Below are 22,968 nucleotides of genomic sequence, written 5' to 3' on the forward strand. Positions count from 1 at the left end.
AGTCTTAGGAGCCTGCAGCCTTCGGGGAGCTGAGGCTCCCCCGGACAGGGATGTGGTCACTGATTGAACACAAGGCAGAGGCTGGTCCTGCTTTGCCAAGAGACTTCTCCGTTAGCAATTTGCAAATCTCGATGGTAAACTGAGGGGAAAAAAACATCCGCGTGGAGGATTCTGCCTTCCCTTTTTTTGCTTGTCCAAGTGATCAAATGCGGGTCCCTGCTGGGCTGGAGCTCGCTCCCCCAGCAGCTTAACTGTGGCTGATGGTTCTCAGATGTTTGTGGAGGTGACGTTAAAGTCTTAAGTATGACAGATCCGTTCATCCTTGCACTGAATCTCTCCCTGCTGACAGAGGTGTCTCCTCTTGTAACCGAGCAGTCTCTGGCCCTCTGAAGAGCAGATGGACTCACAGGAGACCTTGCCCAAGATGCTATCACTCATGTGGAGCTGTCAAAGACCCTCTCAACCAACTCAGCCAGCCTCCAAATCTCTCGTTTCAGGGATAGATCAGAAATGTGACCCATGGAATGGCAGAGGGAGGTAGGGGAGACCTCAGGGCATGACAGTGGTGAGGGCTGCCCTGGCCGAAGGACGGGAGCTGGTCGTGGCCATGTCACCTCTTAGTCCAAGCAAGCTGGTGATAGCATTCCCCCGTCCGCATGCTTTGGGAAGGGGTTGTGTTGTTGTATGATGTCACATAGAGAACCTGCCTGACCTCAGACTGGTTTCCCCATGGCACTGACGACAGTCTCCTGGGTGGGCTTGAGAAACAGCCAGGGGCAAGGTTTTCCTCAAAAGCTGTCTGTCTTGTCCATGCTTCTGGTGGCTGTAGGGAGCCTGTATGCAGCCTTGGCACTATGCAACTTTTCTTGGGGCTCCCAAATTTCCGATGAAAAGTTCACAGCCTCTTCTCATGGCTTATCTGTTCTCCAGAAGCCCTCACAGGTGAGTCAGCGCAGTTATGGGAGCACAGTCCTCCTGTAGCCATGCTGCACTGGCAAACAGTACTTACCCACTGCCTGTGTTTTTTAATTTTGCAAAGGGTGTGGATGTTGGTGCTGCCTCTCCTCCTGTCCCTGCCACAGAGGATTTCTTGATAAACCCAGAGAAACTGGGTTCTTGCCTTGTGATATTTGGCAAAAGAGGATGTGCTACTGGCCGCGGTTGGCTCTTGGTAGTGCCAGTGCAGTCCCGCTTGTCATGAGGAGTTGCGCAACTGTGGCCGATCAAAAGGAGAGAAACATCTGGGGACCATTAGGAGGAAGAAGCAGGCTCCTGCCTTGTAGCAAGGACGGGTTAGCGAACCCGGGCTCTGGAAGTGCTGCTTCAAAGGAAGGCTGAGCAAAGGTGGAGGCAGCATTTGGTTGAGTAAGGGGCTCTGTACACGCTTCGTGTGCGTGTTTTTGAACTTCTACATGCGGCACTAATCCTGCTGCTGCTTGACTTCCCAGCTGCAGTACGCTTGTCAATGCAGTGGTTGGTATATTTTTGGGATCTCCTGCTTGCAGAGATGCCTGTGGCCTCAGGCTGTAGAGCAGGAGCAACTCAAGCTCTCAGTTTTGCGTTTACCAGCTCTTCAATGAGGAGGTGAGTGGGTTTTGGCTCCCTGCCGTCAAACCAACCTCCCCGCTGCAGCTCTGAGCCTGCCTGTAAAAGCTGCGGAGGACAGGCAGGCTGCCGGCGGTGGTCTTGTGCTCCCAGCCCTCCTGCGCCTGGGGTTTGCACTGAAATTAATGCCCACATGCAGATAAGCTGGTCAGCTCGCGGTGTTGCCTTGCTGGGCTCCTTTGGGGTAACAAGGCAGCTTCGTTAGCTCTCTTCTGTGGCACGGCCGTGTGCCTGGCAGGGGGGTGGGAGGGGAGCTGTGGGGGTTGTCCTGGCACGTTGAGCCTGCGGCAGGGGAGAAAGGTTGCTCTGCTGGCTTGGTGGCTCTCCCAGCCTCACATCTTGGCAGCGGGGAGCTTGATGATCAAAGGATCCTGGGAGGCTGTTGGCTCGGACTGTGGGTGAAGCAGGCTGGAGCACGTAGGGATGGCCGGTGGGTCATGGGGCACTGTGACTGGTTGTCGGGGGCCCCGGGTGCTGCGTGGGGTGTAGACCTGGTGGCACCTGTGAGCCGGCAGTTAGGGTGCTGGCTTACCAAACTCCTCTGCTCCAGAGGATGCAGAAGGGCTGTGAGTGCTGCCCTGGGTCAGGACCCCTTGCAGGAGCAGTTAGGTATCGTGTTGTGGCTCATAAATGCCTTTTCTGGGTCTCTGGATGGGGAAGGATGGTGGCAGGAGCTGGCGTGCTGGCAGCAGCGAGCTCTTGCCTCCACCCCCTGCGCCCAGGAGCTCGGCTTCCTTCCTGCCTGCCGGTCATGCCTCATGACCGGTGCTGTTAGAAAGTGGGATTGCCCTGCTCCCTCCCAGGCATTGTGTCTGCCAGCACTGCTGCTTTCCGGAGAGGAACCCATGGCACAACCCACGCCGCAGCCCCTGATGTCCCCAGGGTGTTGCCTTTGCAGGCGATGACCCTCGTGACAGGGTCTTGCAACGCTCCAGGTCCGATGTCTCCTGCTGCGTGGTCGTGGCTTGGGGCCATGCACGGTTTCGGCTCCATGCCGGCTGGCAGGCTGGACTTCCCCTGCGGTCAATGGCTTCTGCTCATCCCAGTCCTGCTTTCCCATCACTCTTCCTGCAGCAAGGAACACTGCAGCTCCTGATGTCCTTCTCTCCTCCCCGCTCTGTCCCTCACCCACGCTTCGGAGCAGGGTATGGCCTTGGAAATCTCTCTTGAGGAAGAAGCGAGAGGACGGATGGTGTCCACTGGTCCCCAGCAAAGGTCATGCCCCGTCACAGGGCAGTGTTTAATGCACACTCTTCCTCTCTTCTCTTCCCCACTAGCGCCCCGGGATGCCGCCCGGCAGTCGGATGCCCATGGCAGGGCTGCAGGTGGGACCACCGGGAGCCCCCCCCTACGGAGCAGCCTCCCCGATGAGACCCGGCCTGCCGCAGTCGATGATGGACCCCTTCAGGAAGCGCCTGCTGACCCCCCAGGCACAGCCGCCGCTGGCCACCCAGAGGAGAGGGTAAGGGGCCGGCAACCCTCCCGCTCCAGGACGGACACCCGCGGCAGACTGGAGGGGGGTGGTTTGACCCGCTGGGTCCCGGTTGCGCTTTGCCGCAGAAACCCACAGCTCCCTGCCCTGCTGCAGAGGGGCGAGCTGCCCGCATCGGGGCGGGAGCCGGCACGGCTTGCCTGTAGACTCCCCCCAGCTGGCACCGCAGGCAGTGGGAAACCTGCCAGAGCTCTGGGCTGGGATGTTTTGCAATGATGGGTGGGTGGGGATAGGGGCAGAGATCACTGGGCTCGCAGCTTCCTTGCGCTGTGATCTCCACGCTGGTAACCGAAAAGCCTTGCTGCACGTGTTTGTGCTTGCCAGAGGCCCCAGCACCGGATCCTCGGGGTCTTGCCCCTTCTCACAGGGGTTCGTGCTGGCTCTGGCAGGCACAGACATGGGTGGAAACGGGGGACAAAGGTGGCAGGTTGCAGAAACGCTTCCCAGAGCTGTGGTCCCGCTAGGATTGTTTGTTGGGGCTGGTCTCAGCAAACCGCAGGGCTCTGCCAGCAGCTCCTCGCTTGTTTACAACGCTGCTAATCCCTTTGCTCAGTTTCTGTTTTCCACGAGGGCTTTTTGATTACTGGAGGCTGTTTCTCAGGGCAGGGTCCCTTGGTCCTAATGGATACTCAGGTCCTGTTCCCTGCTCTGCATGTGTGCCAAGGCCAGAGGCCGACAGCTCGGTTGGCTCCGTGATCCCTCAGCAGGGAGTCACAGCCCGTGCACAGCGGCTGCTCGTCCCTTTGGTGCTCCAGAGCAAGCTGGGGATTAAGGACAAGGGGCATCTCGCCACCGAGCAAGGACATCAGTGGCCAGATAAGGCTGCGGCTCCATTCCCGGGGCCTGGCTGCGTGGGATCAGCCATGCTCGGCTGGTTGAGCATCCTTGCTCCTGGCTGGCTGCAGATCAAGGGATCAGGAACTGCCAGCTGCTAAGGGGGTGGCCAAACCCTGCAGGGCAGGAAGCATTTAATGCGGCAAGAAGAGCTCAAAGAAGTGCTCTGACCCCCCCTCTTAGCTAGGGCTGCCCTCCCGACGCGTCCTCCTGCGCGAGCAGCCGTGGGGCGTACCTTGGACACCTCGTGATGGCAGCACCAACGCCCACGTCTGCTGCCCTGCTGCTTCACGTGCTGCCAAAGGAAAGGGGCGTCCCTTTGACTGCTGGGCTCTGCCCCATCCCTAACTCACATGTGCAGCACAACGGGAGGAGAGTGTTTCCCTGTGTGTCCAGACACTGAGCATGAATTTAGTGGGGCGTTGGGGTGGGCTCAGGCTGACCAGGAGCCTGCAGAGTGCTGGATGGGAGGAGAGCCCAGGGCCCTGTGGTCTGACAGGGTACTACAAGCTTGGAGAGAGCTAAAATGGCTCTGAGCAAGGCTGCAGCCGTTCTGTGGCTCTAGAGGCCACTCTGCTTCCTCTACTCACAATGATTTCAGCCCCACCGTGGCAAGGTTGATCTGTTTTAAGCTGTTTTTAAGGGAGTTCCTGGAACTGGGCTTTGGTTTGTCGCATTGGGAGAATGTGGCGGCCATTTCCAGAGAGGAAGCTCGGGAACACTGTCCTGCAGACGGGAGCATGCCTGCAGCCGCAGCTTTGCCTTGTAGCACCTTCTCCTTGCTCCTGCCCTGCAGCACCTTTAGCAAGCAGCAGCAGCAAAGCAAACTGAACCCAGGGACTGGATTTCCTTCATTGGTGATAGGCTCTAAATATCCAACACTTTCCCCCCTGGAGTCATCTTGGCTTGCCCACAGGGATATATTCTCTTACTCATTTGCTTTCCAGCACTGATCCAAGGTCTTGTGGTCTAGATGCTCTTACAGCCTTTCTTTGCTCCCCTCCTGCAAGTCCAAAGTCCCTGTCGCACAGAGCAGCCCCAAAAGGGGACCTGCTCCCCCAGATCTGTTCACTGCAGCAGGAGCCTCGACACCCGCCTCAGACTGAGCCATCCATGCGGCATGCAACTGGCACTGCCGCTGTGACTCCCCTCCCCGGAGCCTGGCCCCATGCGTAGCCTGGATGGGGCCAAAGATCTACCGGGCTTCTGGCATATGAGCAGGGCTCAGCGGTGTCCCCTGAGACCCACTGCTGCCCGAGCATGCAGCAGCCTCCCACCGGGCAGGCAGCAAGATGTCCTGCGAGAGCCGCAGCATTATTTTTTTTGCCCGTCTCTGTGCTTTTTGCAGGGTGAAAAGGAGGAAGATGGCTGACAAGGTCCTGCCGCAGAGGGTGAGTGCTGCCTCTGTGTGTGGGGAAGGAGCTGAGCTGCTGGAGGGAGGTGGTGCATCTGTGCTGCCTTTCCAGGGAAGCCAGGGTGACGAGGTCCCCACGAGGAGGAGGACCTCCCTGAGCTGCCTCCTGCCCACTGGGCATTTCTGCTCAGTCCCAAACTGACCTGGAAGACTTCTGTCTCTTCCTCTGCGGTGGCAGGAGAGGTTTGGGATATGCATAAGTTGGACAAGCAAGACTTTTAGCAAGCAGGGAGCAGCAGTGGCTTGGGGTGGAGACCCCAGGAGGACCCTAAGCCTCTCCTGGGGGTCCCTCTTGGCAACCCAGGGTTACGTTACCTGCCTGTGACACCGGGCAGGCTGCTGGGCACAGTGACAGGCTCCAGACTGAGGTCTGCAGTACAGCTCTGTGATTTGGGAAGAGCTTTGCAGGGCTGTAGTCTCGTTTAAAATGAGAAATCAGTGCTGTCGTGCTGGACTTGTCACTTGGTGACTCCTTGGCGTGTCAGCCCAGCACCAGTAGTGTTGCTGGGGCTGGCGTGGGGGGCGCAGCCCCATCCCAGCACGCAAGGGACTGATCATTTCTGTTTGACAGATCCGGGAACTGGTCCCAGAATCCCAGGCCTACATGGACCTCCTCGCCTTTGAGCGCAAGCTGGACCAAACCATTGCTCGGAAGAGGATGGAGATTCAGGAGGCCATTAAGAAACCGCTGATGGTGCGTGGCAGTCCTCGCTGGCTGGGAGGGCAAGCAGCTGGGTGGGGGGGCTACGTGGTGGGTGCTGCTGTGGGTGCTGGCAGTCACCCTCTCACTCCAAGCATCCTCCCTCTCTGTTTTCCTATTCCACAGCAAAAGCGGAAGCTGAGGATTTACATCTCCAACACTTTTACCCCAGCCAAAGAAGAAGGGGAGGGTGGTGAGCGCGTGGCCTCCTGGGAGCTACGTGTGGAGGGCAAACTGCTGGAGGACGTAAGGATACGGGCAAGGATGAACTGGTTGTGGGAGGAGCACTGGTGGTCTGTACTGAGAGCTTGGCTGGGGTGGATACGGCCCTTTGCTCACTGGGTGCTGCAGACGGTGTTTGGGCTGGGGCCCTCTGTGGCTGGCGGTGTCAGGCTAAGCCTCTCCCGCTCTGTTTTGCAGCCAAGCAAGCAGAAGAGGAAGTTCTCTTCCTTTTTCAAGAGCCTTGTCATCGAGCTGGACAAAGAGCTGTACGGACCAGACAACCATCTGGTGGAGGTGAGGCGGGAGGTTCCCGGCCACGCTGCAGAGCTGGCTCCACACCCCGGGCAGGGTGGGGAGAGCTGTTACTTACTCCCAGCGGGCGATGGCAGGTGGTCCTGCCACGTACCCTGCGGGTGCTCAGCTCCCCAACCCAGCGCCTGTCCCGCTGCAAGAGGGGTTTGAGAAAGTGCTTTTGGATGCCAGGGAGCAGTGCCAAGCCCTCGCCAGGGACGACGCTGCCCTGCTTTTCAGGCTCAAGTTTACGGCTGTGTTTTCTTCCCTGGTACTGGCTGGTGGCCGGTGTGACAGCTCTGGGCAGCAACTGCTGCCTGCTTGGCTCTTAACCCCTTCACGCCTGCAAGTACATGGCTAGAGCCGAGAGGTGTGGGGCTGCAGTGAGGTCATGGCTCTGAGAGGTGGCTTGGGCAGCCCTGGGTCCCACAGATCTGCAAAAGTGAGGCCCAACGCAGATGATGATGTCGCAGAAAGGCTCATCTGTACATCCCAGCACCAGGTGGGAAGAAAGGTCTGCTCTGTTGCCTCTGAGCCTGCTGCCTTGGCTGCAGGGTCCTCAGGGAGATTAAGTGCTGCCTGTGAGTGGGAGCAGGCCTTTTTTGGGTGCTCCTGCCTGGAGCAGCTTTCCCTGCACCCAGCTCACGCTTTTCCCCCGATAAATCCTTATTTCTGTGGTGGTGCCTGCTGTGGTGGGGGTGAATCCCCTTCACGCATGGGGTGGTTTGTGAGAGCAGCTCTGATGCACATCCCCTTTGGTGGCTGAGGCAGGATTGATCCCACATTGACTCCAGGAGCTGTTTGAGCCCTTGACATCAAATGCTCAGGGCTGTGACTCCCCCAACCCACCCAAACTCCCATCCGTCTCTGGGCTGGAGCACATCAAACTATCCGTTGGACCGAGTGGGCTGAAGCCCACTGGGGTCGGACTCCCAGGGACTGCCAAGGGTGGGATCCAGGCTGTCTGTCTCTGATAGACCCCTGCGCAGAGCCCGGGCGCTGACTCTCTCTGCTCCTGGCTGCAGACACAAAGCCTGGTAGCAGGTGGCTTGTCATGGTCCTGGAGTTGACCAGTGTCCCCTTGGTCTCTCGTAGTGGCATCGGCTGCCCACAACCCAGGAGACCGACGGCTTCCAAGTGAAGCGTCCCGGCGACGTCAATGTGAAATGCACTCTGCTGCTTATGCTGGATCACCAGGTAGGGGCCCCGGGGCTTCGCCGGTGCAGGGCCTGGGCTGGGGCAGAGCCTTAATATGAGGCCATTGCGGGGCTGTGGGGATGGAAAGGAGCACAGAGAGCTCCAGGCACAGACCTTGCAGCCTGCAGTGACACAAGTGTGTGACACAAGGGCCGTGTGGGGCAGCATGCCCACAGGAGGGGCCCTTCCAAGTGCCAGACCACCTTCATTCTGCCTGTCCCTGCAGCCACCACAGTACAAACTGGACCCACGCCTGGCTCGCCTGCTCGGGGTGCACACCCAGACCCGCGCCAGCATCATGCAGGCGCTCTGGCTCTACATCAAGCACAACAAGCTGCAGGACAGTCACGAGAAGGAGTACATCAACTGCAACCGCTACTTCCGCCAGGTCAGCCCTCGCCTCGCAGCACCAGCACACTTTGTGGGGAGGAGAGCACCCTTCCCACCCCCAGTAAGGCCAGGAAAAGCAGCTTTTCTGGCTCGAAACGGACACTCCAGACTGCCCAGTCTCAATGTATGCCCCTTCCCCAGGCTCTGGCTGGCATTCATCAGCTTGCCACGTACAAACCAGGGCTGGGTGATTGCCACCCTCCTCCCTGGTCCTTTCCGTGGTGGCTGGAAGGAGACTGTGCCACAGACAGCTTATGCTCTGCTTTGCCCCTCCAGATCTTTAACTGTGTCCGCATGCGCTTCTCTGAGATCCCCATGAAGTTGGCGGGGCTCCTGCAGCACCCAGATCCCATCATCATCAACCACACCATCAGGTAGGGGTAGAGGGTGCGCTGGGCAGCGTTCCCCAGGGCTGCTGGGCTCTGTGGGGTGGAGGGGCAGGGTACCTCCCCAGCGGGGTGCAGGAGGGGGAGGGCAGTACCTCCAGGGGCTATGAGGTCTCCAGCCCAAAGCAGCAGTGAGCACAAGTCACTTAGGAGGGCAAGGATCAGCCAAACAAATTTGGGGGCTTGCTGGGGCCATCAGTAGAGTAGTTGTGTTGCTGTCGGGGGGGGGTTGATCCACCCCACAGCAGGGTGGAGGCTGAGGACATCCCCCCCCTAACACCCTGTTTCTTCCCAGCGTGGACCCCAATGACCAGAAGAAGACGGCCTGCTACGACATCGACGTGGAGGTGGACGATCCCCTGAAAGCTCAGATGAGCAACTTCCTGGCTTCCACCACCAACCAGCAGGAGATCGCCTCCCTGGATGCCAAGGTGTGGGGACCCCCGGGAGGGGGGCAGCCCTGCCTGGCAGCGGGGGCTCAGCTGTGGTGGCACTTCAAGGCTGCACCACAGAGCTGGGGGGAGCTTGGTGTCATGGTCTGGGGGCGGGACACGAGACACAGCGGCCTCTCACCCCTTGTCATCTCCCTAGATTCACGAGACCATCGAATCCATCAACCAGCTGAAGACACAGCGTGATTTTATGCTGAGCTTCAGCAACAACCCGCAGGATTTCATCCAGGAGTGGATCAAATCCCAGAGGAGGGACCTCAAGGTGAAACCCTGGGGCTGGCCCAGGTGAGGGGCAGGGGGGGCTGGCTCTGGTGCTCACCCCATGTCCCCCCTACCCCGTGTTTTGCTCAGATCATAACGGATGTGATCGGGAACCCCGAGGAGGAGCGGCGAGCCGAGTTCTACCAGCAGCCCTGGGCGCAGGAGGCTGTGGGCAGACACATCTTCGCCAAGGTGGGCTCTGGGCCATGCCGGCAGGGTGCTGCGGTGGGTTGGGGTGGCAGTGGCAGGGTCTGTGGGGCAGCCCCCCTCCCTGCCTGACTGTCCTCGTCTTCTCCAGGTCCAGCAGCGTCGGCAGGAACTGGAACAAGTGCTCGGGATCCGCCTCACCTAAGGGGCCGGCGGGGGCTCGGGAGCTCCTTCTCCTCTCCCTGCTGCCTGAGCCTGACGGTACTTCTTACTGGAATCAAATACAGCACTTGCACAAACCCTACGTGCCTGGAGGGATTTGGAGCCACTAGCACCCCTGGGCTCCCCTAGGCCGGGAAGCTCTAGCCACAGGCAGAGCACAGCGGAGGGTCCCCCGGTTCCCCCCAAAGTCCCGCTGCAGCCCTTCTGCTGCATTAACGCATCCTGCTTTTGCATCGTGCCGTTCGCCTCTTCCCCGTAGCACTGAAACGTGCAGCCCTCCTGCTCGCTCCCCTCCTCTGGCCAAAAGCCCTCCTGGAGTCACTGCCCAGCAGGGAAAAGCTGCCCGTGCCGAGCCGAAGGCGCTGCCTGCCCTGGCTGCGTCCAGCCGCCACGGAGGCAGGCCCGGCCCTGCCCCTCTTCAACCAAAGTTTTGTCATTCCAAACGCCAGCCCGCCCCTGCCCCGCTGGTGCCCGATGTTTTGCACTATTTTTGTGAACAGGTTTTATAAAAAAAAAAAAAAAAGGAAGCGTTTTGTACAGTGGGTTTGTATTTGATTAATATATTGAGTTCCTCTTCCTGCACTCATTGCCTCAATCTATGCAGTGGTTCATGGTGTTCTCAGAGGGCTGGCTCGGCCCAAGCTGTTCTTTTTATATGTAACCAAGTTTTCTAGCGTTAAGTTTTTGACAATCAGTTGATTACTCGACCCCCCCGCTGTTTTAAATAATTAGCAACTTGTCTTGTGAGCGATAGGAGGTCTGGGGGGGCAGCTCTGCCCCTAGGAGCCTGCAGGCAGCGGGGTCACAGGGGAGAACTGGAGATGCTGGGGAGCGAGGGGACCACAGCGCTGGGCTGAGGGGATGGTGCCACCACCCACCGGACCCGCTGAAGTGCCTTAACCCCGCTGCCCCCCTGCCCGGACGCTCCTCCTGGGGTGGCCAGAGCAGCTCTGCCTCTGGGCGGTCGCAGGCAGAGGGGAGGGGGGCGTTTACATATTCCCAGGGTGTACGGCTCAGGGGTGCCTGCTCTGCCTCTTGTGTAACCATTTTTTGTCTATTTTGGATATTTTCTAATAAAACCAGTTAGCAGCAGCTCTGCGTGTGTGTGTGCTGGAGTCCTACAGCCCCCCCTTTCCCCAGATCAGCGCACAGGCGCGGCCATAGCAGCACTTTATTAGAGACAACGCAGCCCGGGGAGCAGCCCCAGCCTCACCGTTACTTCCACAGTTTCTTGATGGACATGTTCTTCTCACTGTCCTTCTGCATCACCTGAGTAGGGAGGAGGAGACAGTTGGTTCCCAGCATGCAGCCCCCCACACGGGTGCTAATAAACCCCCAAAACCACTCCCCCTACCATGCTTCAGCCCTGCCTGGGGAAGGCACTGTGGCCTCCATCTCCAACCAGGCTCTGGCTGTGCACCACAGCCCCGGGAAAGGTCTCTGCCACCTCCCCAGCCTCTTCCCATCTCACTCACAGCTTAGGAACTTGGGGACAACCCCCTTAACGCTGTTGTTTGTCCCCAGAGCTGACCCCCTTCAAGTTTTGCAGCTTCCCAGCTCCCAGCAGCTGCTGCCCAGGACAGTTTGTGCCCCACCAGCAGCCGCCCCTTCGCCTCCCCCATGGCACTTACCTTAGCAACGGCCATTTCAAAGTCTTCTTGTGTGACATGCACCCGCCTCTCCCTCAGCGCGTACATGCCAGCTTCCGTGCACACCCCCTGCAAGGGACAGGGACGTCACCCACCACTCCCCCTCTGCCAGCCGCGGTGCCACCACAGCGCCCAGCTCACCTTCACCTCCGCGCCCGACGCCCCTGGCATCAGCTCCGCAATCTTCCGCAGGTTGATGCCCCGCGTCAAGTTCATTTTCCGGGAGTGGATCTTGAGGATGTCCAGGCGGGCCTGGAGAAGAGCAGCAGTAAAGCCAGGGTTGGAGACACAGGAATCGCACCTGGAGAGAGCTGGGGACAATGCACTTCCCCCAAGGAGAACCAGAACAGCAGGGGACTAAGCGCGAGCCGGGGCCTGCCCTGGGGACCCCCACCTACCTCCTCGTTGGGAGGGGGGAACTCAATCTTCCTGTCGATGCGGCCAGGGCGCAGCAGAGCTGAGTCCAGGATGTCGATCCGGTTCGTGGCCATGATCACCTGCAGCAGGAGAACAAGGGTCACCACCACAGGGCCAGCAGGACACTGCCCCGTCCCCAGGCAGGGACGGCACACTCCTACCTTGATGTTCTTGGTGGCCTCAAAGCCGTCAAGCTGGTTGAGGAGCTCCAGCATTGTGCGCTGCACCTCGCTGTCCCCGCCAGAGCCTCCCTCCAGGCGCGAGGAGCCGATGGAGTCGATCTCGTCCATGAAGATGATGGAGGGAGCATGTTCCCGGGCCATCACAAACAGCTCCCGCACCATGCGGGCGCCTGCAGGGAACAGAGAGGGCTGAGCCCTGGCACCGCACACAGCTCAGCGCTTCCATCTGCCCCGGATGCCATGCGAGAGGCCTGCCACCCAGCACCGCAAGAGCGCTTGCTGGGGCTCCAGCACAAGCAGCTGCCTCCCCCCACGCTCTTTTACCTTCTCCGATGAACTTCTGCACCAGTTCGGAGCCTGAGACACGGATGAAGGTGCAGTCGGTGTGGTGGGCCACAGCCCTGGCCAGCAAAGTCTTGCCTGTGCCGGGGGGTCCGTAGAGCAGCACACCCTACAACAACCACATGGAGACCTCAGCACCGCTGCCGGGCCAGGCTCAGCACCCCTGTCCGTGCCCACACAGGCAGCCACACCCCGACAAGAGACATGGGGACCCCCTCAGGAGTGACACAGGCAGCACCACAGCACCCCCGAATGCTGACCCCCACCACAGACCCACAGCAGCAGCACTTGCCTTGGGCTGGGCGATCCCCAGTGCCTCGAAGAGCTCAGGGTGCTTGACCGGCAGCTCGATCACTTCCTTGATCTCCTTTATCTGCTTGTCCAACCCCCCGATCATCTCGTAAGTGGAATCCGGAACCTTCTCCACCATCATCAAGGACACGAGAGGGTCCACTTTGTTGGGCAGGATCTTGTGCAGCGTGTAGCTGTCGTTGCGCAGGGCCACGCGGCAGTTTGGGGTCACCTGCAGCGAGAGCAGAGGAGAGGTCAGCATCCCCACGTCAGGGAAGGAGGCAGGCAGTGCCAGGCTGCCCAGAGGGAGCAGTCGCGTCCCCTCCCAAGGCCCCAGGACACTCACGTCATTAATGTCGATGTTCTTGTCCACATCCACCACAAACTTCCCCTCTGGGTGCACCTGGAAGGTGGCAGTTGCCACGGTAAGAGTTATTTCTCTGAGGCGTCCCCTGTCATGTGCCCGATATCCACACCGGCTGCTCAGGGCAGGAGGAAGGAGCCAGAGAGCTCAAACACCTTGCAACTCCTCCTGCCCCCAGGAAGCCCTAAGCCAGCTGCCTCCCACCTGCCTGGGGAAGGTTTGGGCCCAGGAGAGCTGCGGCAACATGCTCCTCTGGAGAAAGAGCTCTCACTTCACATCTTTTAGTTGTTACATCCCCCCAGAGCTCACGCTCACACTTGCTCCAACCCCGTGGGGTCAAAGGGAGGGCCTGTCAGACTCCACTCTGCTCGCCCCGGTCACCCTCAGGACAGCTCAGCCTCGTACCTTGACAAGCACTTTCTTCTTGTCCATGGCTCTCACCACCTCTCCCACGTAGGAGCCCTGCTCCTGCAGCAGCTGCAGCTCCTCCCGCAGCAGGCGCACTGTGGAGAGGGAGATGTCAGCACCAGCCACAGGCACCTGTGCCCTGACGCCCTGCCCACGACAGAGGGGCAGCACTTGTCACAGTGGCTGGCAACTGGGCCAAGAGCCACCAGCCCAGCAGGTAAAACCAGCCCCAGAGCCCCGGGCAAGGAAGATGAGGGGAGCCGAGCCGTACCCTTAGCATTCAACTCATTTCTCTGCGCTTGCAGGCGCCGCAGGTTCTGGCTCTTCTCGTTCACAATAAGCTGTTGGGAGAAAAGCTTTCCTGAGTCCTCAGCGTCCCGTGCAGCACTCACATGAACCCAGTGTGGGCACCAGCCCAATGGCCTTTGTCTTGGACCTGGAGGGGGACAGCCCTTCCCAGCAGGACGTGGCCAACCCAAACCCACTGCCAAGGGCTGGGCAACACCTCACACAGACGCAGCAGCGCTGTCAGCTCATAGGACTGAGACTCATCTCATACACCCCCGCTACCCAACGTTTCGGTCCTGCTTATAAACGCCACCCTGGGGCAGTGCTTCCCCCAGAACAGGACACCCACAGCACAGAAGAGGCTGTAGGTGCTCTCGAGGCAAACGTAGGGACGCAGCCACGCAGCCCTGGCTGGAACCATGGTGATGCCGTTCTGGGGCAGGCTGGCTGGGCATCTTCTGCGCAGCTATGACTGGCTCACCTGCAGCTCCTCGATCTTGGACAAGTAGTACTGCCGGAGCCCTGTGCCTCCCTTCCCATCATCCATCTCCATCTGCGAGAGATCAGAGCTCAGCAGCACTGCCCTTAGCCCCAAGGGCCTCCCATTCCATCCACAGCCTCGAAAAGCATCTCTACCCTCAGTCAGTTTCCGTGCTGACCCTGTGGTCCCCATTTCCCCCTCCGACCGCCCCGGGTCAGGTCCTGGGTCCCCGCCTTCCGTCCCACCAGCCTTCTGCCTACTCAGGCCGGTGCCCAACAACAATCCAAAGTGCCTGTTCCCACCCGGGTCTCACCGTTCTCACCCACACGCCCCTTCGTCTTCCTTCCTACCCCCTCCCAGAGCCTCGTCCGGCACCCCAAGGCCTGCCCCAGGCCCCGGTCAGCCCCAGCCCCCTCAGGGAGGCTGAGGCGAGACCCGCCGAGTCACGGCGCCCGCCAGGCCCCGACCAGATCCGCTCCCAGCAGAGCCCCGCGGCAGCACGACGCGACACGAGCACCCCCCCGGCCGGCGGCCGCACCCCGCTCCGGCCCGACCCGGCCCGGCCGCACCTGCTCGGGCCCGTCCACCGCCATCTTCTCCGCCGGCATCGGGACGCCGGTCCCGCTCCTGCCGGCACTAAAGATGGCCGCCGCCCTCTTTCCGCTGCCCGCCCTCCGCGCGCCAGACGTGATAACGTCACTTCCTCTCCCCGCCGCGACACGGCCGCTCAACACCCCCTCGTCCCGAGCCGCGGAGGGCGCATGCGCAGTGCGACGCCGGCATGTTTAAATGCGCGTGCGCAGCAGTGTCTCGCTTGGGTCGTGGCCTCGCCGCCCTCTTGGTACGGTCAAAGGCGATTTCTCCGTATCACGAAATACCATCGGTGCACGGGCAGGCCGTAGACGCGCCTCCGAGAGGACTCGTTATCGTTCCCCCTTCTTTTGCCCTCGGCAGCCCGCCTGCACCCGGCAGCAGGGACGTGCCACTCCCAAGATGGCGCCGAGGGCGAGCGGAACCGGAAGTCGAGTGGCTCGCGCGAGGCACTCCGGGAAGGCGGCGCGGGCACGCGGTGCCGTCGGGATCGGGGTCGGGATCCGGATCGGGATCGGGATTGTGAGGAGGGCGTGTGTGTGCGTGTGCTGGGGGCAGTGGTAGTGGCTGCGGTCTGGGCGGGGGAAGGGGAGACCGGTGTGTCAGGGCTGAGGGGACCCCGGGGCGGGGTAGGCCGGAAGGCTTCGGGGGTACAGCGGGCCCAGGAGGCGCCTCGGGGGGGCTCCGGGGTGCGGGTAGGCCTTGGGGGGGGCACGGGGCCGGGGTAGGCTGGGGGCAGCGGGGGAACACTGAGGGGGCACGCTGGGGTTCGCCCGGGGAGGTCGCGGAGAGATGCGGAGCCGTCCCTCCCCTTCACCCCGAGTTCACCCCGTCTGCTTCCCTCAGGTCCGTGCCGGCGGCTGACAGTAAAGCCCGACCCCGCGGAGGGCCCCACCCGGCGCTGCCATGGGCAAGAAAAGCAAATTGGGCAAGAGCCGGAGGGACAAGTTCTACCACCTGGCCAAGGAGACGGGTGAGGGGCCTGCCTGCTCACTGCGGGCCGGGCGGGGGGCTGCCACCCCGGAAAGCTGTAACCCCAGTGAGCCATAATCTGTGGCTCTCTGTCCCACAGGCTTTCGCTCCCGCTCCTCCTTCAAGCTTCTCCAGCTCAATAGGAAGTTCCAGTTCCTACAGAAGGCCCGGGCGCTGCTGGACCTGTGTGCGGCCCCCGGCGGGTGGTGAGTGGTGTCAGGGCCCCAATTCACAGCCCGGTGCTGCCAGCTGCCTTGGGACATCATAGTGAAGTGATTTTTGTGGTTTCTGTTATGGTGGCTCATCTCAGTCTCTGTCCTCAATGCCAAAGCTGATCCCAAACCCCCAGCAGCACAGTTCAAGGCTGGGGGCTGTCCTGGGATCCTGCTGTAGCTTTGATCCCCTCTGTTCTTTCCAGGCTGCAGGTGGCTTCCAAATTCATGCCGGTTTCCAGCTTGATCATTGGTGAGTGATGGGACCAGGCAGGAGCAGACTAGGGGCAGGGACCTCCACTGCAGTCCCTGGATGTGGCCAAAGAAATGGGGTCCTGGACTGGGGATCCTGGTAGGAGGAGAGGATGGGTGGGGAAGCCTCGTGGGATGGGCTGGAGCCCAGTTTTGAGGGGTTGCGGTCTTCATATCTCTTCTTTACACCAGGAGTGGACTTAGTTCCCATCAAACCCATTCCCAATGTGGTGACACTGCAGGAGGACATCACCACTGAGAAGTGCCGCCAGGTAAGAACCTGTCTCCCCTGCCCCAAGCGTCACACACCGGTCTGGTAGGACCATGGCAGGGGCCTGAGCTGAGCTGACATGCTGCCTGCTGGTTCTTGCAGAGGGGTTAGTGGGACTAACATCTACCTCCCTCTCTCAGGCCCTGCGCAAGGAGCTGCAGACGTGGAAGGTGGACGTGGTGCTGAACGACGGAGCACCCAATGTGGGAGCCAGCTGGGTGCATGACGCCTACTCCCAAGGTGCGGCCTGCCTGGGGCTGGTGTGCGGCCTGGCACAGTCCAGGGGGTACGAGGCGGGTCTAGGGGGTATCTCTTACCCCAGCAGGGCAGGGTGGCAGTGGTGCATGCTGTGGGACGGGGAGGTGGGTGGTGGGGACAATGACAACTGCTGACTGCTCTTCTCCCCGCCTCCAGCCAACCTGACCCTCATGGCCCTGAAACTGGCCTGTGAATTCCTCTGCAAAGGTGGCTGGTTCATCACCAAGGTTTTTCGTTCCCGGGACTACCAGCCGCTCCTCTGGATCTTTCAGCAGTTCTTCCACAAGGTCCAGGCCACCAAGCCCCAAGCTTCCCGCAACGAATCCGCTGAGATCTTCGTGGTGTGTCAGGGTGAGCAGTCAGGGGAACCTGCAGCTGCTGGGATGGGGCTGGGAAAAACTTGCTGATGTCTCTGATTCCTCCATCCCAGGTTATCAGGCACCGGACAAAATCGACAGCAAGTTCTTTGACCCAAAATACGCCTTCAAGGAGGTGGAGGTTCAGGCTAAGTCTGTTAGCGAGCTCGTCAGCAAAAAGAAACCAAAGGTATGAGTTTGCTTTACTGGGCAGCAACGCCAAACACACACTAAAGAGGCTGGGGATTGGGGTCAAAGAGATTGTAATAAGCAAAGTTGCTCAGGCAAATGAAAGATCTGGGCATGCAAAATGGTGGAAGATCCAGTTTTGGGGAGGTTTACAGATTTAGAAGATGGTGTAGTGATGGGGAAGCGGTAAACAAGTTGTAGGGCTGTGGATGGATTGGTAAAACCCTCCCTACGATGGTTGGCTACTGAGTTTGTTTATCTGTGAGGTGTCTTTAGAACACAGAACACTAAAGGCCGTGTCAAGCGGCCTGAGCTGGGCAGGGAGCTGACACAAGCCTCTGTCACTGTCACCTCTCTGAGTCTGAGGTGGGACTGGGAGACGCTGTGGAGCTGGCAGGTTGGGGCTGGTAACTTGCTCTTGTCCCTAAGTCGTGTGGGCACGTTTAGGTGGACGCTGCAGCAGGGCAAGAGTTACGTGACATCATTCATCCTTTAGGGATGGTTGAAGCTGCTTTTGTGCTTTGCTGCAACTCATACAGGTGCTTTCTCCTGTAGGCAGAAGGCTACGCAGATGGCGACATGACTCTCTACCACCGCTTCACCCTGATGGACTTCCTCAAGGCTCCCAACCCTGTGGACTTCCTCTCCAAGGCCAACGAGGTGAGTGTCTGAAGCAAGAGGGACATTGGTGGCCCCCGAGACGTCCCCAGGAGCACAGAGTGATGAAAAGAGGAAGCCAGGTGCCCTAGTAACGTCCCCAGTTCTGTTCTTGCAGAGGCGAGACAGCACAGGAGCCTGCCTGGAGTTTAGCCACTTGTTGTTCTTTTATTTTGTGATGGGTTGTTTTTACCAAAGAAAGGGACTTAGCATACATGCTTAATTTTCCTCTGCTCTATTCAGATTACACTGGAGGATGGTGAGCTGGAAAATCACAGTTCCACCACGGAGGAGCTGCGTCAGTGCTGCAAGGACATCCGCGTGCTCGGACGCAAAGAGCTCAGGTACTGGGTGGGACTGGGACAAGGCTTTATGCCAAGCCTGGTGGGTGTCTCTAACAGTCTGCCTTCCCACACAGAGCCCTGCTGAACTGGAGGACGAAGTTGCGGCGTTTCTTGGCCAAAAAGCTGAAAGAACAGGCAAAAGAGCTGGATATCAAGTAGGAACGACAGGGCTGCCCCAGAGCGCCAATGCGGTGGGATGGGCCTGCCACCAAGAGAGATGGTCTGAGCTCCTTCCTTTTGGCAGCCTGAGCTCCGGTGAAGAGGAGGAAGGCAAAGAGGAGGAGAAGGAGGAGAAGAAGGAGAAGAAGACGTCGCCAAGAGCCACAGCTGATGAGGTGGTGAAAGAGGAAGAGGAGGAGGTAGAGCTGGCATTGGCAGAGATGAAGGTCAAGGAGTTGGCAGAGTTAAAAAGGTAAAAAGAGCTCAGATGAGCAGAGGGGGGAGCACTGGGCCAGCAGAGCACAGGGGGGCTCTAGCCATGGCAACAGAGAGTGGTAGTGTCAGAGTCTGTCCCTCTGTGGACAGCAGGTAGGGTTTGTGGGTCTGGGGTCCTTGGGGGCTGTCTGCTCCTCCAGACAGGTGAAGCCGCTGTTCCAAGCTGGTGTGGGCCCCCTTTGCCTCGGGGTTGGGGACCCCTCACAGAGGGATGGCACTGCTGCTGGGTCCCCAGTCCTGGCGGACATTTGGCACCGATGTGGCAGTGGATGAGCCACTGGGATGTGGTGGGGGTGGAGGGACGATAGTGTAGCCTCATTTCTTTGCCTCCTTCACCAGAAAGAAGAAGAAAATCCTGAAGGAACAGCGGAAGCAGCGTGAGCGTGTGGAGCTGAAGATGGACCTCCCTGGTGTTTCCATCGCCGATGGTGGTGACACCAGCATGTTCTCCCTCCGGGCTATCCACAAGACCCCGGTACATGGGGCAGGGGGAGGCCAGGCTCTCAGAGCCATTGGGGCCGGGACAGTGGCAGACATATGGCTGACGGACTGTAGTTTGTGACTCCAGTCTCACTTGCATTGCAGCTGCTGAACGAGGTGACCCGGGGGGACATGGCATCGGCAGATGCCCTGCTGGAGATAGGACCTGGGGACGATGACATTTATATGTCAGATCATGAGGAAGAGGATGACGTGTCCCTGGCCAGCGATCTGGACCCAGAGGAGCTGGTTGAGATAGAGGCCCGTCAGCGCCGGCTGGAGCGGGAAAGGCGAGAGCAGGGGGCAAAGAGGTGAGAGCTGGGAGAGGCCTCCCTGGGGCAGAGGCTTCCTTTGGAGCAGCTCTGGAGTCCGGCAGTGGGCACACCCCGTCCTGGCTGGGGGGCACTGATCCTGCTGCTGTTTGTTGCAGGGTGAAGTTTAAGCAGAAGGAAGAGGAGGAAGAAGGGGAGGAAGAGGAGAATCCCCTGCTGGTGCCCCTGGAGGAGAAGTCAGTGCTGGAGGAACGGCAGACCAGCCTGTGGTTCGGGAAGGTGAGTCCCACTGGGCCAGAAGTGACAGGGCAGCCTCGGCCCCAGCAGCTCCCCAGGTCTGCTCTGTGTCCCCTGACCTGCTGCTCCCCGTCCCCAGGACGCCTTTGCTGGCATCGAGGACGATGCGGATGAGGACCTGGAGCTGGGGCAGTCACAGATGTTAGCTGAGAAGCAGCGTGAGTCTCGGAGAGGTTAGTGAGGGGCTGTGTCTCTGGTGGGGGGCACAGAGGGACAGCCCCACGGCCCAGTCTGGGGTACTGGATCAAACAGTGATGGGGATGCTGCTCTGAGTAGGACCAGAGAGCTCCAGAGGTTGTTTCCAGCCTGTATCATTTACACAGTTAACGAGCTGGCATTAGTGTAGCGTTAATGAGCTGGGTCTCTAGAGGAATGATCTGCAGTGGGGTTTGCCTCAACCCTTTCTCACCCAGTGGTTCCTGTTCCCCAGACAAAGCAACAAGGAAAGAGCAGAAGAAAATGGTACCCCAGGAGGAGGAAGCTCCAGCTGAGTCCCCGCCTGCCGCAGACACAGGCCCCGACACTGGTAAAGCACAGGATGAGCAGAGCAGCGATGATGACAGCAGCAGCGATGAGGAGAGGTGAGGGCTGAGAGAGGGGTGGTCTGGATGTTCTCCCCCAGCTCCACAGTCGTGGAGAGCGGGGAGGTGAGGACCCCAGCCCTGACCACTCTCCTCTCCGCAGGCCACTGACACCGGTGGGGAGAAAGCGGGGCCGTGTCGAGCCATGTGGCTTCGAGGTGGTGCCCATTGAGAACCCAGGTGAGTGGGGGATGCTGTCTGGACCCATGTGCACCCGGTAATACCATGTGAGTCCCTCTTTAGGGATAGGAGGCAGGGTCAGACCATGCTTATCTGGGCTGGCAGGGCTGTTTGTAAATAGGCCAAGCTTTAATCTGTCCATGTGCTGCAGTGAAAAGAGCCCGTGTTCTGGACGCAGAGGGCCTGGCGCTCGGCTCCGTCATTGCCACCTCCAAAAAGGCCAGGCGGGACCTGATTGATGATTCCTTCAACAGGTACTTGCAGTTGTGGGTGCTGGAGGCAGAGCAGCATTCGGTCTCCCAGCAGGAGACAGGCCATGAGGGTGGCTGATGTATTGGTATGGGGACCCCATGTCCCCCTCACAACTCACCCGAGTCGTGCCCCCCCAGGTATTCCTTCAACGAGGATGAGGGAGAGCTGCCAGAGTGGTTCACAGAGGAGGAGAAGCAGCACCGGCGCAAGCAGATACCCGTGGACCGGCAGACGGTTGAAGCATATCGGCAGCGCTGGCGTGAAATCAACGCCCGCCCCATCAAGAAGGTGGCAGAGGCAAAGGCCCGCAAGAAGCGGCGGGTGAGTGGGGCTGGATGGGTGCTCTATTCCCCCTCCCAGGTGCTCCGTCCCTCTTCCGATCCCCCTTGTCCCTCACCCTCGCTGTCCCCACAGATGCTGAAGAAGATGGAGCAGATGAAGAAGAAAGCAGAGGCCGTGGTGAGCACGGTGGATATCTCTGAGAGGGAGAAGGTGGCCCAGCTGCGGCGGTGAGTGGCAAAGCTGGGATCCAGATCCTTCACGTGCTGGGCTGGTTCATGATGCCCTGTCCCTGCAGCCACAGCACGGGGACAGCTCCTGCGTGTAACCCAGCAGGGCTGGGAAGACCTGGGCTGGATCCGGGTGTAGGCTGAGGGGTGGCAGAGCAAGCAAGGGAGCCCCATATTGGGGTGCAGAGGCCCAGCAGAGTGGTGGGACCCAGTATTGGTCTTTGGATACGTCCCAAAGCCCATCTGCTGGAGCTGGGCCGGGGTACTGGGGTCTCGGTCTCACCTTTTGCCATTCTCCCCCAGCATCTACAAGAAGGCTGGGCTGGCCAAGGAGAAGCGGCAGGTCACCTACCTGGTGGCTAAGAAAGGTGTAGGACCCCGGGTGCGCCGTCCTCCTGGTGTCAAGGGCCAGTTCAAGGTCGTCGACAGCCGCCTGAAGAAGGACGTGAGGGCTCAGAAGCGCAAAGAACAGAAGAAAAAACGCCATAAGTGATGTGAGACCGGCTCCGTCCTTGGCGAGGGACTCGGCTTGGGGCACGGGGCAGGGCTGGCTCCTGTCCTCCCACTGTGGCCTTGGGAGCAGCTGCCTTGTCCTGCTGCTCTTCCCCCATCGTGGGGACAGGGCTGTGACTTAGCCACACGTTGGTTGTCCGTGCCTTGATGTGACACTGCCTCCTGTCCTTCAGTGGGGCAGGGAGGGTTTATTTGGCCTCAGTGCTGTAGCATCGACCCCCTTCCCATGGCCGCATCTCCAGGTCTCACCGTTGCTGGCTCTGCGGGGAGACTCTGCAGAGATGGCACGAGCATCCACGCCAGCCCTTGCTGTCCCCAGAGAGGCTGTGGCTCAGGGGGATGGTTCCCTGGGCTGTATTTGTCATCGAGGTCGCAGGACGGCGGGTGCTGAGCCGCAAGGCTCAGCGGGTGTTTGGTCTGCACAGAGCTGCTCCTCGGCTACAGCAGAATTAAACCCTGGTCTGAGGCTGCACCAGGATGTGTCGTTGATGAGGTCAGGGGCCTGCACTGCGAGCTGCCAGGTCCCTTCCTGCGCTGTTTGGTAGAGGAGTATAGGGTGGATGGAGTCTGTGCACCTCTGCCAACGCCTTCGGAGAGCTCACCCGCCTCGGCCTGCCTCGTTTTATCTCTGGCAGAGAAGCTGAACAGCGGCTGACCTCCACTGCTGCCAGCCTGCCTGGCATCCACCCTCCCTGCCCTGACCAGCACAGTCCACAGCAGCCCCCCATCCCTGCCGCCCCTCCATCCGTACCCCCCTCCAGGTGTTGGGACCCTGCAAGTTTAGGAAAAGAAAGACCAAAAGACAGGATGTGCTTGAGCAAATGTATTTATTTAGAGCCAGGGCAGGGGCTGGGGGGCACTGTGGCTTGTCTCTGTCAGCAAGCGTCTGAATTTCTTTTGATGGGATTGCGGAGGTGTCCCCAGGTCCCTCTTGGTGACGGTGGCACTGTGTTGGTGCCAGGGAGGGGGCTGGGGTAGGACCGTAACTCCCAGGGAGAGCAAGATGGGGTGAGTGGCAGTGGCGACCTGCTGGGGAAGGGATAGTTGGTCTGACACGAGGGAGGAGGTCTTGCTCCCATTCAAGTGCTGTGGGGAGGGGAGAGGCCAGATCTGGCACCCCAGAGCTCCCTCGGGGTGGTGGGGGGAAATGCGTGTGGGTGTCCCTGTAAAGCCACCGCTTGGCTGCTCAACCAGAGTCAAAGCTGTGGCAGGGGTTTGCAGAACAGCAAGATGTGTCAGCCCCTCGGCCGTGGTTCTGATGGGTCTTGGTGGTGTGGGAGCTGTGCTACACAGAGCAGTGGCCGAGTCCAGA

The 22,968-nt window shown here is 60.0% G+C and overlaps 3 protein-coding genes across 3 annotated transcripts; 2 read left to right on the plus strand and 1 right to left on the minus strand.

The window, feature by feature from the left end:
- Positions 1-2,882: 2,882 nt before the first annotated feature.
- SMARCD2 (SWI/SNF related, matrix associated, actin dependent regulator of chromatin, subfamily d, member 2) lies at positions 2,883-10,720 on the plus strand. The gene is made up of 12 exons (XM_059830558.1): positions 2,883-3,067; positions 5,280-5,322; positions 5,917-6,039; positions 6,172-6,291; positions 6,466-6,561; positions 7,654-7,755; positions 7,982-8,143; positions 8,422-8,519; positions 8,827-8,962; positions 9,123-9,245; positions 9,335-9,436; positions 9,543-10,720. Exons 1-12 carry the CDS (start codon positions 2,892-2,894, stop codon positions 9,594-9,596), a joined length of 1,335 nt encoding a protein of 444 aa, XP_059686541.1. The 5' UTR covers positions 2,883-2,891; the 3' UTR covers positions 9,597-10,720.
- Positions 10,721-10,770: 50 nt separating this feature from the next.
- Positions 10,771-14,678, minus strand: PSMC5 (proteasome 26S subunit, ATPase 5). Its single transcript, XM_059830559.1, has 12 exons — positions 14,605-14,678; positions 14,036-14,107; positions 13,538-13,607; positions 13,264-13,361; positions 12,841-12,897; positions 12,496-12,726; positions 12,186-12,312; positions 11,841-12,031; positions 11,661-11,759; positions 11,404-11,514; positions 11,245-11,331; positions 10,771-10,882 (listed from the first exon to the last, which is right to left on the minus strand). Exons 1-12 carry the CDS (start codon positions 14,641-14,643, stop codon positions 10,829-10,831), a joined length of 1,236 nt encoding a protein of 411 aa, XP_059686542.1. The 5' UTR covers positions 14,644-14,678; the 3' UTR covers positions 10,771-10,828.
- Positions 14,679-15,532: 854 nt separating this feature from the next.
- On the plus strand, positions 15,533-22,128 carry FTSJ3 (FtsJ RNA 2'-O-methyltransferase 3). Its single transcript, XM_059830557.1, has 21 exons — positions 15,533-15,599; positions 15,699-15,804; positions 16,017-16,063; positions 16,255-16,334; positions 16,474-16,573; positions 16,748-16,942; positions 17,022-17,137; positions 17,692-17,796; positions 18,037-18,137; positions 18,212-18,292; positions 18,382-18,549; positions 18,912-19,047; positions 19,158-19,342; positions 19,483-19,603; positions 19,701-19,794; positions 20,052-20,202; positions 20,306-20,382; positions 20,534-20,636; positions 20,772-20,955; positions 21,049-21,143; positions 21,447-22,128. Exons 1-21 carry the CDS (start codon positions 15,533-15,535, stop codon positions 21,634-21,636), a joined length of 2,502 nt encoding a protein of 833 aa, XP_059686540.1. The 3' UTR covers positions 21,637-22,128.
- The last annotated feature ends 840 nt before the right edge of the window (positions 22,129-22,968 follow it).

The sequence above is a fragment of the Gavia stellata genome, chromosome 28, assembly GCF_030936135.1.
Source record: "Gavia stellata isolate bGavSte3 chromosome 28, bGavSte3.hap2, whole genome shotgun sequence".
Taxonomy (NCBI): domain Eukaryota; kingdom Metazoa; phylum Chordata; class Aves; order Gaviiformes; family Gaviidae; genus Gavia; species Gavia stellata.